Source organism: Rhinopithecus roxellana, chromosome 10 (genome assembly GCF_007565055.1).
Source record: "Rhinopithecus roxellana isolate Shanxi Qingling chromosome 10, ASM756505v1, whole genome shotgun sequence".
Taxonomy (NCBI): Eukaryota; Metazoa; Chordata; class Mammalia; order Primates; family Cercopithecidae; genus Rhinopithecus; species Rhinopithecus roxellana.
In genome coordinates, this window is record NC_044558.1 from 120926299 (window position 1) to 120943707 (window position 17409).

At 40.4% G+C, this 17409-nt stretch overlaps 1 protein-coding gene across 1 annotated transcript in view; it reads right to left on the bottom strand.

The window, feature by feature from the left end:
* Window positions 1–7920, bottom strand: part of NDUFA12 (NADH:ubiquinone oxidoreductase subunit A12) — a 44792-nt gene extending 36872 nt beyond the window's left edge. Inside the window, exons 1-2 of the mRNA XM_010383917.2 lie at window positions 7774–7920; window positions 6934–7016 (exon numbers count right to left, since the gene is read on the bottom strand). Coding sequence (XP_010382219.1) covers window positions 6934–7016; window positions 7774–7859 — 169 coding nt within the window. The 5' untranslated portion in view covers window positions 7860–7920. The remainder of the gene's footprint in view (window positions 1–6933; window positions 7017–7773) is intronic.
* Between the last annotated feature and the right edge of the window lie 9489 nt (window positions 7921–17409).

The window sequence follows — 17409 nt, forward strand, 5'->3', positions numbered from 1 at the left end:
GTGGGGCAACCGAGAGACCCTGTCTCAAAATAAAAGAAAAGAATCTTAAATATACATAAAGACTAAACTATTAAAAGAGTTGCAAAATTAAAAGGGGAGGGAGCTTTCATACACCAAATATATACACATACATACATATATAGGTACACACACACACACACGCACACGAGATGGGGGACATAGTGAGACACTATGTTGCGCAGGCTGGTCTTGAACTTCTGGCCTCTACTGATCCTCCCACCTTGGCTCCCAAAGCACTGGGATTACAGGCATGAGCCACCATGCCAGGCCCTAATTTTTTTTGATTAGCAAAAATAAGAATATTTCCAATGCAAGGGAGAAAAGAAGAAAGGCGACCGGCTGCGGTGGCTCATGCCTGTATTCCCAGCACTTTGGGAGGCTGAGGCCTGCCGGCAGATCATGAGGTCAGGAGTTTGAGACCAGCCTGACCAACATGGAGAAACCCCATCTCTACTAAAAATATAAAAAATTAGCTGGGCATGATGGCGCATGCCTGTATTCCCAGCTACTCAGGAGGCTGAGGCAGGAGAATCGCCTGAACTTGGGAGGCGGAGGTTGCAGTGAGCCAAGATCCTGCCATGGCACTCCAGCCTGGGCAATAAGAGCAAAACTCCGTCTCAAAAAAAAAAAAAAAAAAAAGAAAAGAAAAGAAGACAGAAAGGAAAGAATGTAATGTTATAGTTTGTAACAATAAGTGAGAAGTAGAAAGAATAATGACCCCAGGTTCTGCCATTAATTACTTGATTAAGTCTCTTTGATTAAGACAGTTCCTTGGGACTGTTTCTTCATCTATAAAACAACAGTGTTTAGACAATCTCTTAAAATCTATTCTAGGTCTAAAATTCTGTGATTTATGTGAATATTAAAAACATCATAACTAGGTGTGACAGTATGTGCCTGTAATTCCAGCTCCTCAGGAGGCTAAGGCGGGAGGATTGCTTGAGCTCAGGAGTTCAAGACCAGCCCAAGTAAAATAGTGAGACCTCATCACACACACACACACATGCACATGCACACACACACGCACATGCACACACATAAATAACAGAGTACATAAGATGTTTACTTCTTATAGACCAACATGCATCCAAAGCAACCACACCTGGTTTACACATTCCTGGGAAATATTCCTAATGGCTCAATGACTTACCTTCTTCATCTGTAAAATGGGGGCATAGGGAGCACAAAAGTGCCTATCTCAAGGAGATGTTGAAGATTAAAGCAGATAATGTATGTTTTTGTTTAGCACAGTACCTAGCATATGGTAATCACTCAATAAATGCCAGGCAATTATTTTTTCACATTATACACTGTTCCCCTGGATGAAGACTAATTGCTTTTTCCTCTTTGATACTTTTCATCTCAATCAAGAGAGTTTTTTTTATTATTATAAAAGTAAAAAATGCACATGGGAGAAAATTCAACAATTCAAGAAGGTACAGGTTGGGTATCTCTAATTCCAAAAGCTCCAAAATTGGAAACTTTTTTTGTGTGCTGGCATGACACTCAAAAGAAATGCTCATTACAGCATTTCAGATTTCAGATTAGAGATGCTAAACTGGGACATATAATGCAAATATTCCAAAATCCAAAAAAAGCTAAAATCTGAAATACTTGTGGTCCCAAGCATTTCAGGTAAGGGATACTCAAACTGTAAAAAAAATAATAGCAGTCACAGTACTAATATTGACTGAGCACTTATTATGTGCCAAGCATTAGGCCAGTGGTTCTTAAGAGTTGGAAATTTTGCCCCCAAGGGGACATTTGGCAATGCCTGGGACATTTTTGGTTGTCAGTCAGGGCCGCTGCTGCTGGTCATTCTATGAAGCACAGGACAGCCCCTCACAACAAAGAATTATCTGTCCCAAAAAAAGAAAACTACAAATCAATATCCCTGATGAACGCAGATGCACAAATCCTCAACAAAATATTAGCTAATCGAATCCAACAGCATACCAAAAAGATAATCATATATCATGATCAAGTGAATTTAATACTAGGGATGCAGGGATGGTTTACCATACCCAAGTCAATAAATGTGATATACCACATAAATAGAATTAAACATAAAAATCATATGATCATCTCACCAGATGCAGAAAAAGTATTCGATAAAATCCAGCATTCCTCTATGATAAAAGCCCTCAACAAAATTGGCACAGAACGGACATAACTCAAAGTAATAAAAGCCACATATGACAAAGCCACAGCAAACGTCATACTGAATGGGGAAAGGCTGAAAGCATTCGCCCTGAGAACTGGAACAAGACAAGGATGCCCACGTTCAGCACTTCTATTCAATGTAGTACTGGAAGTCATAGCCAGAGCAACTGCATAAGGGAAAGAAATAAAGTGCCTCCAAATTTAAAAAGAGGAAGTCAAACTGTCACTGTTTGTTGATGATATGATCATATACTTAGAAAAGCCTAAAGACTCATGCAGAAAGCTCCTAGACCTGATAAATAAATCCAGCAAAGTTTCAGGATACTAAATCAATATACACAAATCAGTAGCACAGCTATACACCAACAACAACCATGCTGAGAATCAAATCAAGAACTCCATCCCTTTTACAACAGCTGCAAAAAATAAAATAAAATACTTAGGAATATACTTAACTATGGAGGTGAAAGATCTCTACAAGGAAAACTAAAAAACACTGCTGAAAGAAATCACAGATGACACAAATAAATGGAAACATACCCCATGCTCATGGATGGGCATAATCAATATTGCGAAAATGACCATATGGCCCAAAGCCATCTACAGATTCAATGTAATTCCCATCAAAATACCATCATCGTTCTTCACAGAACTAGAAAAAACAATTTTAAAATTCATATGGAACCAAAAATGAGCCCACATAGCCAAAGCAATACTAAGCAAAAAGAACAAATCTAGAGACATCACATTACCCGACTTCAAATTATACTATGAGGCTACAGTTACCAAAACAGTATGCCACTGGTATAAAATAGGCCAATGAAACAGAACAGAGAACTCAGAAATAAAGCCAAATACTCACGGCCATCTGATCTTCAACAAAGCAAACAAAAACATAAAGTGGGGGAAGGACACCCTATTCAACAAATGGTGTTGAAAAAACTAGCAAGCCACATATAGAAAAATGGAAGTGGATCCTCATCTCTCGTCTCATACAAAAATCAACTCAAGATGGATCAAAGAGTTAAATCTAAGACCTGAAAACATAAAAATTCTAGAACATCACTTCAGAAGAACTCTCTCAGACGTTGGTTTAGGCAAGGAAGTCATAACTAAGAACCCAAATGCAACAAAAACAAAAATAAATGGTACCTAATTAAACTAAAAAGCTTCTGTACAGCAAAAGAAATAATCAGCAGAGTAAACAGACAACCCACAAAGTGGGAGAAAATATTTGCAAACTATGCATTAGACAAAGGACTAATGTCCAGAATCTACAAGGAACTCACACAAATCAGTAAGAAAAAAACAATCCCATCAGAAAGTGGGCAAAGGACATGAATAGACAATTCTCAAAAGAAGACATACAAACAGCTAATAAACCTATGAAAAAAATGCTCAACATCACTAATTATCAGGAAAATGCAAATTAAAACTACAATGAGATAGCACTTTACTCTTGCAAGAATGTCCATAATTAAAAATTCAAAAAATAATAGATGGTAGTGTGGATGTGGTGACAAGTGAACACTTTTACACTGCTGTTGGGAATGTAAACTAGTACAACCACTATGGAAAACAGTAAGGAGATTCCTTAAAGTACTGAAGGCAGAACTACCATTCGATCCAGCAATCCTACTACTGGGTATCTACCCAAAGAAAAATAAGTCATTACATGGAAAAGACACGTGCATATACATGTGTATAGCACCACAATTTGCAATTGCAAAAATAAGGAACCAACGTAAATGCCCACCAATGAATGAGTGGATAAAGAAAATGTAGTATATATACACCATGGAGTACTACTCAGCCATAAAACAGAAAGCAATATGGCTTTTGCAGAAACTTGGATGGAGCTAGAGGGCATTACTCTAAGTGAAGTAACTCAGGAATGGAAAACTAAATATCGTATGTTCTCACTTATAAATGGGAACTAAGCTATGAGGATGCCAAGGTATAAGAATGACATAAAGGACTTCGGGGACTCAAAGGGATAAAAGACTACATACTGGATACAGTTTAACACTGCTCAGGTAACAGGTATACCAAAATCTCAGAACTCACCACTAAAAAACTTATCCATGTAGGCCAGGCATGGTGGCTCACACCTGTAATCCCAGCACTCTGGGAGGCCGAGGCGGGCGGATCACGAGGTCAGGAGATCGAGACCATCCTGGCTAACACGGTGAAACTCCGTCTCTATTAAAAATACCAAAAAAGCCGGGCGCGGTGGCTCAAGCCTGTAATCCCAGCACTTTGGGAGGCCGAGACGGGCGGATCATAAGGTCAGGAGATCGAGATCATCCTGGCTAACCCAGTGAAACCCCGTCTCTACTAAAAAATACAAAAAACTAGCCGGGCGAGGTGGCGGGCGCCTATAGTCCCAGCTACTCGGGAGGCTGAGGCAGGAGAATGGCGTGAACCCGAAAGGCGGAGCTTGCAGTGAGCTGAGATCCCACCACTGCACTCCAGTTTGGGCGACAGAGCAAGACTCCGTCTCAAAAAAAAAAAAAAAAAAAAAAACATAAATAAAATAAAAAAAAATAAAACAAAAAATGAAAAGAAAGAATTACCTGCCCCATAGTGTTAACACTGCTGAGGCTGAGAAACCCTATATCACGATAAGTTCCTCCCATTCACTTTTCATCTTTTAATACAGCTTTATGAGGCACTTATTATTATTATTCTGCTTTACAGATGAGAAAACTGAGGGTTAGGGAAGTTAATTAAGTTAACCAGGTTACAAAATTATAAAGTGGAGGGGCAGAATGTTGAATCTCTACCATCTGATTCTATGAGTTTATTGAGTTTCCTTCCAAAATTTAACATGCACACAAAAAGCATGTATTTTCTCCTTTTGAGGATACCAAACGTTGTTCTGCAACTGGAATTTTTTTATATTATGCATCTTTGACATCTCTCTATATTAAATTTATAGGTTTATATCATTCTTAACAACAAAGTATTCTAAAAAATGTTTAATTCACCAGTATCCAACTTACACACACTAATGTTGCTTTTAAAATTTACTAGCATGGTGGCTCATGCTCGTGATCCCAGTACTTTGGGAGGCTGAGACAGGAGGATGGCTTAAGCCCAGGAGTTCAAGACCACCCTGGGGAACAAAGTAAGACCCCGTCTCTTAAAAAAAATTAAAAAATTAACCAGGTGTGGTGGTGCATGACTGTGGTCCCAGCTACATAGGAGGCTGAGGCAGGAGGAAGGCTGGAGCCCAGGAGGTCATGGCTGCAGGGAGCCAAGATCACACCACTGCCTCCAGCCTAGGCAACAGAGTGAGACCCCGTCTCAAAATAACAACAACAAAAACAAACAAAAATGCTGTGGCCAGGCACAGTGACTCACACCTGTAATTCCAGCACTTTGGGAAGCTGAGGTGGGAGGATTACCTTAGCCCAGGAATTCAAGACTAGCCTAAGAAACACAGCAAGACCCAGTCTCTCCAAAAAAAAATTTTTTTTAACAATTAGCCAGGCATGGTGACACATGCCTGTAATCCCAGCTACCTGGGTGGCTGAGATAGGAGGACAGGTTGAGCCCAGAAAGTTGAGGCTGTTGTGAGCCATGATTGAGTCACTGCACTCCAGCCTGGGTGACAGAGCGAGACCCCAAAAATAAATAAATAAATAAAATTTAAAAATATAATAAAACAATGCTGTGATGCGTGTTTGGTTTGCAAGAATATTTGCAGATTTTTCTTTTTTTTTTTTCCTGAGATAGAGTCTCGCTCTGTCGCCAGACTGGAGTAGAGTGGTGGGATCTTGGCTCACTGCAACCTCCGATTCCGCGGTTCAAGCAATTCTCCTGCTTCAGCCTCCCAGGTAGCTGGGATTACAGGCACACGCCACCACGTCCAGCTAATTTTTGTATTTTTACTAGTGACTGGGTTTTACCATGTTGGGCAGGTTGGTCTCGATCTCCTGACCTCATGATCCGCCCGCCTTGGTCTCCCAAAATGCTGGGATTACAGGCGTGAGCCACCGCACCCAGTGGAATTAGTAGTTAAAAGTGGAAGTGCTGAGACAAAGGATATGTGCAATGTAAATTTTTATAAATGTTACCAAATTATCCCTCCAAAAAGACTGCATTAACCTATATATTTCTATGGCTTTGCCCACATTGGCATTTATCAGATTGAATACTCAAGGCTGGGCGCAGTGGCTCACGCCTGTAATCCCAGCACTTTGTGGGGGTCAAGGCGGGTGGATCATGAGGTCAGGAGTTCAAGACCAGCCTGGCCAATATGGTGAAACCCCATCTCTACTAAAAAATACAAAAATTAGCCTGCCATGGTGGCGCGCGCCTGTGGTCCCAGCTACTCAGGGAGGCTGAGGCAGGAGAATCGCTGGAACCCAGGAGATGGAGGTTGCAGTGAACCGAGATCGCGCTACTGCACTCCAGCCTGGCTGACAGAGCAAGACTCCGTCTCAAAAAAAAAAAAAAAAAAAAAAAGAAAAGAAAAGAAAAACACTTCAAAATTTGATAGGTGAAAAATATATAACACTGTTTTTAAAGTTGCATTTCTGTTGTTGCAAGTGAGAATGAGCATTTTTCCATACCTTCATTGGCTATTTACTTTTCTTTTTTCTGTAAATTATCTTTTTTCATTTTCTATTGAGTTTTTCATCCTTTTCCAAGTGTTTTGTAAAAGCTCCTTGCAAAATATGGAAAACAGACTCAAATGCCAATCCCAATCCAATTATTCATACTAAAAAATACTGCACTCACCAAAAAATTGCTTGTTGTCTTCGTAGTATTTGTTTCCATATTTGTCTTCCCCCACTAATGTACCAACCTTCCCATCATTTGTCCTGTGAATAACCAAAAGAAAACAGACATCTCAGAATGATTCTTAGTTCAAAACATAAACGGAAATAAAGTGAGAGTAACAACTTTCAGACACAAGGGCTGCTGCATCAACTAGCAAAACGAAGTGCTGGGGATGGGAAAAGATGAATTGACAACTGATGTGCCCAAATTACACTAAAAATATAAATGTAGTCCCTTCAGATTACAGGACTACTTGTATCTACTATCCCTCAGCCAGGAGGCACTGGAGTTAGTAAAACCTTCAGGAAATCAAAAAGCCGAAGTATTTCATCTTACAATGATACGAAAGTCTCCAGGCTCTTTCATTTCACTCTGGGTCTCCATATAAGTTTCAGCGAAACTATGCTGCTCCTGGGATCAGTGAATGTCAGGACGACGATTATTATTACCTTCAACGCCTTACAGAGAGGGTACGGCAGTGCAGGGATAAAAAAAGTTTACCAAGGTCACTGAGTTAATGTCCTGTAATGCTCATTACTCTTTAGGGCGTGGGAAAAGAGTGCAGCCCAGATGCCCTTGCCTCCGTGTCACAGCTCTGACTCTTCAGATAGCTTCGGTCTTGTCTCGGGGAGATACGGAACAGAGACCAGCCTGGGGGTGGCAAGGCAGAGATTGGGGCGCTTGTCCTTGACAAGAGCTGTGGATTCTCCAAAGTGACCCGAGCCTGGGCCCCCTTCCAATAAATCAGCCAGCGAAAGTCTAGCCCCAGGGGCCAAGAGTATGGCTCTGGCCGCCTACCTGAAAAAAACCCGTAGATAGCCTCGGAGACCGCCGTGGCCGGTGAACTGCTGCAGCCCGCGTTTCAGAACCTGCACTAACTCCATCTTGCCCCGCAGGCCCCGCCTCCCGGGTGCGCCAAGCAAAACCCACCGGATGGAAGCTGCCACTCAGCCGCAGGAAGCCCAAGCCCAGAAGGTTCCCACGCGAACGCCAGACGCAGTGACTCTGCGCCTGCGCAGAGCTAGGTCTTTCCTACGCTGTCGTGTTCTGGCTTCCCAAGTAGACAGAATTGGTTTCCCCTGGAAGCAAAGGTACCTTAAACTTTAGAGTTTTCAGAGGTTAAATCTAGAAGGCCGGCATATGCTGGAAAGCTCACGTAGACTAGTCTTCCTCACACGGGGATTCCTCCTTTGGGAATTTCAGTTTCCTTATCTAAAAATAATTGGCTCTGCTAGGCGCGGTGGCTCACTCCTGTAATCCCAGCACTTTGGGAGGCTGGGTTGGGAGGATCGCTTGAGCCCAGGAGTTCGAGACCAGCCTCGCCAACACAGTGAGAACTCTGTCTCTACAAAAAAAAAAAAAAAAAAAAAAAAAGAAGAAGAAAAATTAGCTGGATGTGGTGGCGCGTGCCCGTAGTCCCAGCTACTTGGTAGGCTGAGGCTGAGATGGGAGCATCGATTGAGCCTAAATAATTTCAATGTTACTTCATTTATTAACCACAGTTCTACAAAGAGAAACCTCCCTTCAACTATTTGGTTCCTGAGATACAATTAATATAGGAAAGGCAGTATAGGTGCTTGATTCTCTTACTTTTTTTTTAATTTTAGAGACAGGCTTTCACTCTGTCACCCAGGCTGAAATATAGTGGTGTGATCGTAGCTCACTGCAGCCTCAGAGTGCTGTGCTCGAGCAATCCTCCCATTTAAGTATGTACCACCACCCCTGGCTAATTTTGTTGTTGTTGTTTTTCAGAGATGGATGTCTTGCTATGTTGCCCAGGTTGGTCTTGAACTCTGGCCTCCATTGATCCTCCTGCCTCAGCCTCTCAAAGTGCTGGGATTACAGGTGTAAGCCACAACACCCAGCCGATTCTTTCCCTTATGTATGTTTTCAAAGTAACAATTTATTTCCTTAGCTTTTTTTTTTTTTTTTTGGTGGTGGTGGTTAAAAACACAAAATATAAAATTTACCATTTTAACCATTTTTAAGTGTACAGTAGTGTTAACTACATGCACATTATTGCGCAACAGATCTCTAGAACTTACTCTTCTTGCAAAACAGAAACTTTGTATCCATGGAACAACTTTTTCCTCTTCTCCACCCCCTGCCAACCACCATTCTACTTCTGTTTCTAAGAGTTTAATTTAGATATTTCATATAAGTAGAATCATGAGGTGTTTGTCTTTTAGGACCTGGCTTGTTTCACTTAGCATGATATCCACAAGGTGCATCCATATTGTACTATATGACAGGATTTTCTTCTTTTTATAAATGTTGAATAATATTTCACTGTATATATATGCCACCCAGTTATCTGTCCATAAACATTTCTGTTGATTCTGCCTCTTGGTTATTGTGAATAATGCTGCAATGAACACAAGTGTGCAGATATCTTTAAGATCATGTTTTTAGTTCTTTTGGATATATACCCAGTAGTGGATTGTTAGATCATATGGAAATTTTATTTTTTATTCTTGTAGGAATCCCCATACTGTTTTCTATGGCAGCAGCACCATTTTACATTACTGACAACAATGCTGCACAAAAGTTCCAATTTCTCCACCTCCTCACCAACACTAGATATTTTCTGGGTTTGTTTGTATGTTTGTTTGTTTGTTCTGAGACAGAGTCTAACTCTGTGGCCCAGGCTGGAGTGCAGTGGTGTGATCTCAGCTCACTGCAACCTCCGCCTCCTGAGTTTTTTAGTTCAAGCGATTCTCCTGCCTCAGCCTCCCGAGTAGCTGGGATTAAGGTGTCCGCCACCACCCCCAGCTAATTTTTGTAATTTTAGTAGAGACGAGGTTTCACCATGTTGGCCAAGCTGATCTTGAACTCCTGACCTCAGGTGATCCACCCTCCTCGGCCCTCCAAAGTGCTGGGATTACAGGCGTGAACCACCGCGCCCAGCCTGTGTTCATTTGCTTTTCACAGTGGCCATCCTGATGGGTGATGAGGTGATACCTCATTGTGGTTTTGGTTTGCATTTACCTGATTATTGATGTTAACCATGTTTTCATATGCTTGTTGGCCGTTTGTATATCTTCTTTGGAGAAATGTTTGTTCAAGTCCTTTGCCCATTTTTGAATCGGGTTGTTTTTTTGTTGTTGAGTTGTAGGCATTCTTTATGTATCATGGATATTTTCTCCCATTCCCTAGGTCATCTTTTCATTCTGTTGATTGTGTCCTTTGCTATGCAGAAGTTTATAAATTTGATTGTAGCCCCAGTTGTCTATTTTTACTTTGTGCTTTTGTTATCATATCTGAGAAATCACTGCTAAATCCGATGTCATGAAGCTTCCCCTGTTTTCTTCTAGGAGTTTTATAGTTTCAGGCCTTACATTTAGGTCTTTAGTCCATTTTGAGTTAATTTTGGTATATGGTGTAAAGGTTGAACTTCATTCTTTTGCTTGTGGATATCCAGGTTTCCCAACACTATTCTCTCCCCACTATGTAGCCTTGGTACCCTTGTCAAAGATCACTTGACCAAATACTTAAGAGTTTATATCTAGGTTCTCTATTCTGTTCCATTGGTCTATATGTCTGTTCTTACACCAATACCACTCTGTTTTGATTACTGCATCTTTGCACAATGTTTTGAAGTCAGGAAGTGGAAGACCTCCGGCTTTATTTTTCTTAAGATTGTTTTGTCTATTCAGGGTCTTTTTAGATTTCATATGAATTTTATGACTTTTTAAAAATTTGCAAAGAAAAATGGCACTGGGATTTTGATAGGTATTGCAATGAATCTGTAACATACTTCGGATAGTATGGGATTTTAATTTTAACAATATTAAGTCTTCCAATCCACAAACATGAATGTCTTTCCATTTATTTGCATCTAATTTCTTTCAGCACTGTTTTGTGGTTTTCAGTATGTATATGTCTTTTGCCTGCTTGATTAAGTTATTCCTAAATATTTTATTGTTTTTGATTATATTTTAAATGTGATTGTTTTCTTAATTTCCTTTTTGAGTTGTTCATTGTTAGTGTTTAGAAGGCAACTGATTTTTGTGTGTTGATTTTGTACCTTGCAACTTTGTTGAATTCATTTATTAGTTCTAACCAATTTTTGGTGGAATCCTTAGGGTTTTCCACATATAAGACCATGTCATTTGTTAATGGAGATAATTTTACTTTTTTTTTTTTTTTTAAGGCAAGGTTTCACTCTGTTACCTAAGCTGGGGCTCAAGTGATCCCCTTGCCTTAGCCTCATGAACAGCTGGGACTACAAGCATGCAACATCATGCCTGGCTAATTTTTTAAAAAGTTTTTTGTAGAGATAGGGTCTTGCTGTGTTGTCCAGATTAATCTTGAAATTCTGGCCTCAAGCAAGCAATCTTCCCATCTCAGCCTCCCAAAGTGTTAGGATTATAGGCATGAGCCACTGTACCTGGCCCTTCTTTTCCAATTTTCAGCTTTTATTCATTTATTTTTTGCCTAATTGCTCTGGCAAGGGCTTTTAGTAATATGTTGAATAGAAATAGCAGGAATGTACACACTTGCCTTGTTCCTGATCTTAGAAGAAAAGCTTTCAGTTTTCACTATTGAATATGAAGTTAGCTGTGGCCTTTTCAAACATGGCCTTTATTAGGTTGAGATAATTTCCTTTCATTCGTAGTTTGTTGAGTGTTTTTGCCAAGTGCTTTTTCTATACCAGTTGAAATGACAATATGGTTTCTGTTTTTCATTCTGTTAATGTGCCTCTCAACTTACAATGGTGTTACATTCTGACATGCCCATTGTAAATAAAAATCTAAATAATAAATGCACCGAGGCCATGTGTGGGGTGGCTCACACTTGTAATTCCAGCGCTTTGGGAGGCTGAGTCAGGCAGATCGCTTTGAGCTTAGAAGTTCCAGACCAGCCTGGGCAACATAGTGAAACCCCATCTCTACAAAAAAATTAAAAAAAAAAAAAAAATAGATGGGCATGGTAGCATGCACCTGTGAGGCTGAGGCTGGAGAATTGCTTGAACCTGGGAAGCAAAGGTTGCAGTGAGCCAAGGTCATGCCACTGCATTCCAGCCTGGGTGACAGAGTAAGACCCTGTCTGAAAAACAAAACAAAACAAAAAAACACACACAAAAAACGCATTGTAAACACCAGTAAACCCATCATAAAACAAAAAAATTATAAGTCAAGTCATGATCAGTTGCAAACCATTTGTAGTACATTACACTGATTGATATTTATATGTTGAACCATCCTTGCTTTCCAGGAATGTCAAGTCCCACTTGGGCATGGTGTATAATCCAATTTTTTTTTTTTTTCTTTTGAGACAGATTCTCACTCTGTTGCCCAGGCTGGAGTTTAGTGGCACGATCTCAGCTTATTGCAACCTCTGCCTCCTGGATTCAAGTGATTCTCCTGCCTCAGCCTCCCACGTCGCTGGGACTGCAGGTGCCTGCCACTACGTTTGACTAATTTTTGTATTTTTAGTAGAGACAGGGTTTTGCCATGTTGGCCAGGCTGGTCTTGAACTCCTGACCTCAGGTGGTCCGCCTGCCTCAACCTCCCAGAGTGCTTGGATTACAGAAGTGAGCTGCCATGCCCAGCCATATAATCCTTTTAATGTGCTGTTGAATTCAGTTTGTATTTTCGTTGAGGATTTTTACATCAATATCCATCAGGGATATTGGTCTATGGTTTTCTTGTTGTATCTGTTGTGGTTTTGGTATCAGTGTTATGCTGGCCTCATAAAATGAGTTTAGTCTGTCTGTGGTGGCTCACGCCTCTAATTCTAACACTTTAGGAGGCTGAGGCGGGCGGATCACTTGAGTCCAGGAGTTCTAGACCAGCCTGGCCAATGTGACGAAACCCTGTCTGTAAAATACAGATACAAAAATTAGCTGGGCATGGTGTTGTGTGCCTATAATCCCAGCTTCTCAGGAGGCTGAGACATGGGAACTGCTTGAGCCTGGAAGGCAGAGGTTGCAGTGAGCTGAGATTCCACCATCACACTCTGATCTGGGTGACAGAGGGAAACTCTGTCTCAAAAAAAAAAAGAGTTTAAAAGAGTTACCTTGGCCGGGTGCAGTGGCTCATACCTGTAATCCCAGCACTTCGGGAGGCTGAGGCAGGTAGATCACCCGAGGTCAAGAGTTCAAGACCAGCCTGGCCAACATGGTGAAGCCCTGTCTCTACTAAAAATACAAAAATTTAGCCAGGTGTGATGGTGGGCGCCTGTAACCCTAGCTACTTGGGAGACTGAGGCAGGAGAATTGCTTGTACCTGGGAGGTGGAGGTTGCAGTGAGCTGATCGCACCATTGCACTCCAGCCTGGGCAACAAGAGTGAAACTCCATCTCAAAAAAATGTTACCTTCACTCCTTCCTTCCTTCCTTCTTCCTTCCTTCTTCCTTCCTTCTTCCTTCCTTCCTTCTTCCTTCCTTCTTCCTTCCTTCCTCCCTCCCTCCCTCCCTTCCTTCCTTTCTTTCTTTCTTGTCTCAAACTCCTGGGCTTAAGTGATCTTTTCACCTCAGCCTCCCAGAGTGCTGGGATTACAGATGTGAGCCACTGTGCCCAGCCAAGTGTTATCTTCTCTTTAATTTTCTAGAAGAATTTGAGAAGGATTGGTATTAAATTTTCAATTAATTCAAATGTTTGCTGGAATTCTCCTATGAAATATCTGTTCCTTGGCTTTTCTTTGTTGGGAGGTTTCTGATTACTGATTTAATCTCCTTACTAGTTATGAATCTGTTCAGATGTTTTTTTCTTTATTTAAAATTTTTGTTTGTTTGATTTGAGACAGAGTCTCACTCTGTTGCCAGGCTGGAGTGCAGTGGTGCGATCTTGGCTCACTGCAACCTCTGCCTCCTGTGTTCGAGTGATTCTCCTGCCTCGGCCTCCCAAGTAGCTGGAACTACAGGCACACACCACCACACCTGGCTAATTTTTGTATTTTTAGTAGAGACGAGGTTTTACTATGTTGGCCAGGCTGGTCTCGAACTGCTGACCTCGTGATCAGCCCACCTTGGCCTCCCAAAGTACTGGGATTACAGGCATGAGCCACTGTGTCCAGCCCTTTGCTTTTGATTTCTAGCTTTATTCCACTGTAGTCAGAAAAGATACTTGGTATGATATCAATCTTAAAATTTGTCAAACCTTGTTTTGTGACCTAATATGTGATCTATCACAGACAACGTTGCATGTATGCTTGACAAGAATGTGTATTGTCTCATTGTTGGATGGAATGTTCTCTGTATGTCTGTTAGGTCAGATTGCTCTACAGCATTGTTCAAGTCCTCTGTTTCCTTTTTGATATTCTTTCTGGTTGCTATGTCTATTATTGAAGGTGGGGTTTTGAAAACTACTTTTATTGTGTTACTATTTCTGTTTCTCCTTAATTCTGTCAGTGTTTGCTTCCTATATTTGAGTGTTCTGATGTTAGGTGCATATTTAATTGTTATATCTTCCTAGTGGATTAATCCTTTTATCATTTTGTAATCCCTTTGTCTCTTGTGACAGTTTTTGACCTAAAAGTTTATTTTGTTTGAAGAGGCCACTCCTCTTTTTTTGTTACTATTTGCATTAAAAATCCTTTTTGTGTCTTTTCACTTTCAACCTATGTGTGTCCTTACATTTACTCTAAGTAAATCTCTTACAGAGAGCATATAGTTGGATCCTGGTGGGGTTTTTGCTTTGTTTGTTTTTTGGTGTTTGGTTTTTTATTTATTTATTTATTTTTGGTCCATTCACTTACTCTGTCTTTTGATTGGGGAGTTTAATTCGTGTACATTTAAAGTAATTACTGATAGGGAAGGATTTACTACTGGCATTTTGTTAATTGTTTTCTGTATTTTTTGCTGTTATTTCATGTCTGTCTTTCCTCTCTTGCTACCTTCCTTTGTGTTTCATTGGTTTTTTGGTAGCAATTTGCCATTCCTTCTTCATTTTCTTTTGTGTATCTTTTATAGGTATTTTCTTTATGATTATGTTATCCCTTGCTTTTTTTTTTTTTTTTTTTTTCCAAACTGAAGCCGGGTTTTAATATGTTGCCCAGGTTGGTCATATGCTCCTGGGCTCAAATGATCCTCCCATCTTAGCCTCCCAAGTAGCTGGGATTACAGGCACATACCACTGCACCTGGTGTCTCTAGCATTTTTAAAGTACAATATGTACTTATAGATTTAAATGTTTGATATGTTTCAACCCATTGCAGTTATTATTCTAATCAATTACCAAATTGTTTTATCTTTGGTTAGTAGGTACCTCTTCAGGTTGGTTCCTGAGTTTCTGAGATAAAACCTAGTCATCTTTGATAGTTTTATTATCATTATTTTATTTTTGGTGTGACAAGATGTTCCCAACTCATCTTATACATTTCCTACCCTGGACCTTCAATCAGCCTTTCTTCTAGGGAGCCCTACTCCAGGGTTTATGGTTGCTTAAATCTCAACTCTATCACTGTATTAGTACGTTCTCACATTGCTAATAAAGGCATACCTGAGACAAGGAAATTTATAAAGGAAAGAGGTTTAATTGACTCACAGTTCAGCATGGCTGGAGGGGGGCCTCAGGAAACTTACAATCAGGGCAGAAGGGGAAGCAAAAACATCCTTGTTCTCATGGTGACAGAAATGAGAAGTGCAGAGGAAAAGGGAGAAAAGCCCCATATGAAACCATCAGGTCTCATGGGAACTCACCCACTATCATGAAAACAGCATGAGGGTGACTGCTCCCATAATTGAAGCATCCTTTCCATGACACGTGGGGATTATAGGATTACAATTCAAGATGAGATTTGGGTGGGGACACAGCCAAACCATACCAATCACTAATTAGCTATATTGAGCAAGTTGCTTGAGCCTTAGTTTACTCATTTGTAAAATGGGGTTAATATTACCCACCTCATGAGATCACTATAGGCGTTAAATAAGGTACATAAAAAAGTGCCTGGTGTATCATAAGTACTCAATAAATGTTTGATAAATTACTTTTAAATAACAATAGAGGCATATGCCTTCTTGAGCAAAATTTTCACAGAACATTCTGACTTCCTGTTCTAATTTTGATCAGTTGTCTTTAGGCCTCATGCATGAATGGATGATCATTCTGGGATTTCTTTTCATTGTGTTTCTGAATAAATGAGTCTTATTTTATCTTGGATCCTGCATATTTTTCTTTCTTAGAATTCTCTCATTTAGGGTTGCTTGTTTCTTTGTTTGTTTGCTTGTTTTGGTAGAGCACATTTTTGAGACTTTTTCAAAAATGCATGTAGGAGATAACATTTCCTTTGATTGATCCTTTACCTGGACATAAAACTCTAGGTTCAAAATTGTTTCCTCACAGAACTCTGAAAGCATTCCTCCATTGCCCTCTAATGTCTAACATTTAGCTGGGTGTGCTGATGTATGCCTATAGTCTCAGCCACTTGGGAGGCTGAGGCAGGAGGACTGCTACAGCCCAGGAGTTTGAGGTTGTAGTGAGCTCTGATTGTGGCCACTGCACTCCAGCCTGGGTGTCAGAGTGAGACCTGTCTCAAACAAAACCCCAAAACCTCTAACATAGTTGATGAGAATCCTGCTGCCAATCTGATACAAATTCATTTGTTAAAAACCTGTTTTTTAATCTGTTGAAGTTTTTCAGATTTTTCTATTTGTCTTTAAAGTTCTAAAATTTCATGAAGATTTATCTAGGGCTTTTGTAGTTGATGTTTTTTGGAATTCAGCATCATCTTTGAATTTGGAGACGTGTCATTTTTAGCAGTAGAAATTGTTTTAAATAATTTTCCCCTACATTTTCTGTTACTTCTTTTTGAAATCTGGATATTAGGTGAACATTGGCCCTTCTGGATTGATCCCCTGTATCTTTTTAATTTTACCTGCATATTTTCCATTTTGATCTTTGTGTTTTACATTCTGAACCATTTCTTTGTATTTATGTACCAGTTCAATAATTTGTTCCTTGTCTGGGTCCAGGGAAGGAAGGGAGGGAGGGAGGAAGGAAGGAAGGAAGGAAGGAAGGAAGGAAGGAAGGAAGGAGTTATGCCCAGACCGTTTATTCCCCGAAGAAGACCACCAGAGTCCAGAGTCAAAGCCAAGCGGCAAGGATCTTTAATGCAAGTTCGAACTTGGTCCCTCCATTCTACAACATACAAGAGGGCCTCGAACAATGCGTGCGCTTGCCTTTTATAGCCTAATGTAAACAGGACTTGTAAAGTTGCAGAGGAACGAGGGAATTCTCTAGGTTACAGCATTACAATTGGTTAACATTTTAAGTTTATACATTTAGCAGTTTTTTTATTGGTTCCCGCGCTCCCACAAACAGCTGTGTTCTTATCGGGGACTTTCCAGGTGGTGTCTTTCTAAAGTTGAGATATATGGTAGTCTTTGAATTGAAAGATATATGGTGGGGAGACATATGGTGGGATGAGCCCAGGAAGTTGAGAGACATATGGAGGGGAGACATATGGTGGGATATGTTTATACTGGGCT